The following is a 909-nucleotide window of genomic DNA, read 5'->3' on the forward strand; positions in this document are numbered from 1 at the left end:
GTTTGCTGTCCAGGACTAACAATGAGACTTGTTGGTGCCACAGTATATTTGAAGTATCTCCAAAAATCAAACAAGGCATTAAGGCTGAAGAGAGAGATGCAAGAGCAAGTTCAATATACCAGAGGGGCCAGTATGACACATTATAATATGAACTAATCAATTTTCCAGTCATTTCAGTATATATCATTCCAGCCATAGACACATTTAGAAGGCCCCAGGCTAAAACCACTTTCCTAGCTTCAGTTTCTTTTCTCATCTTGATGGTTCTGTCAATAAGGGAATTACTAGGGCTTGCCTCCCATTGCATCGTGATCTTCAGCTGGAAGAGGCAGGCTCCCGCCACTCCTACTGCCTGGTCCTTCAATTATATCCCAATTTTTTTTTGTTTCGTTTTGGCAGAATTGGGTATTCCATTCCCATTTAGATACTGTAGGTGCGTGAATTCAGCAAAATAATCCAATATACTCCAGTAGTCCATAATAGTAGTATGTTATCCATAAGACTGTCAATATCAGAAGTTCTTGACATGAGCTTTTTGCAGCTCAACATATTAATATGGCTTTACTTTTTATACAACATTTTTATACTTTTCTACTGGATGGTTTAAACCAAGATAAAGGAAGACCTCTATAACAAAAAATGGAATTTCTGCCATGTTCCAGGAACACTCAGATACAGTCCTAGCCCACACCCAGTAAATGTGTGGGAGAGCTTCCAGGTACCCTGTGCCAGGGGGACCTGCAGGTCCCAGCCCAAGCGCAGCATGGGTGGGACCCTTTTCCACCCACTTGGGATACATCCCACCACTCCAGATCACCTTCCCTATCCTGCCCACAGAGTAGCAATTTCTGTCGCTTTCTGGGAACCCCCAGCTCCAGTCCTAGCTCAGACCTAGTGAGTGTGTGGGAG

General features: G+C 43.3%; 1 protein-coding gene across 1 annotated transcript in view; it reads right to left on the reverse strand.

Moving 5' to 3' along the window:
- The window catches only part of LOC101590474 (transmembrane protein 209-like), a 1,727-nt gene extending 1,416 nt beyond the window's left edge, over nucleotides 1-311 (reverse strand). The window contains 2 exon segments of the mRNA XM_023708633.1: nucleotides 21-95; nucleotides 98-311. Coding sequence (XP_023564401.1) covers nucleotides 21-95; nucleotides 98-307 — 285 coding nt within the window. The 5' untranslated portion in view covers nucleotides 308-311.
- Nucleotides 312-909: the final 598 nt, after the last annotated feature.

Source organism: Octodon degus, unplaced genomic scaffold (genome assembly GCF_000260255.1).
Source record: "Octodon degus isolate 3935 unplaced genomic scaffold, OctDeg1.0 scaffold00420, whole genome shotgun sequence".
NCBI classification, from domain to species: Eukaryota; Metazoa; Chordata; class Mammalia; order Rodentia; family Octodontidae; genus Octodon; species Octodon degus.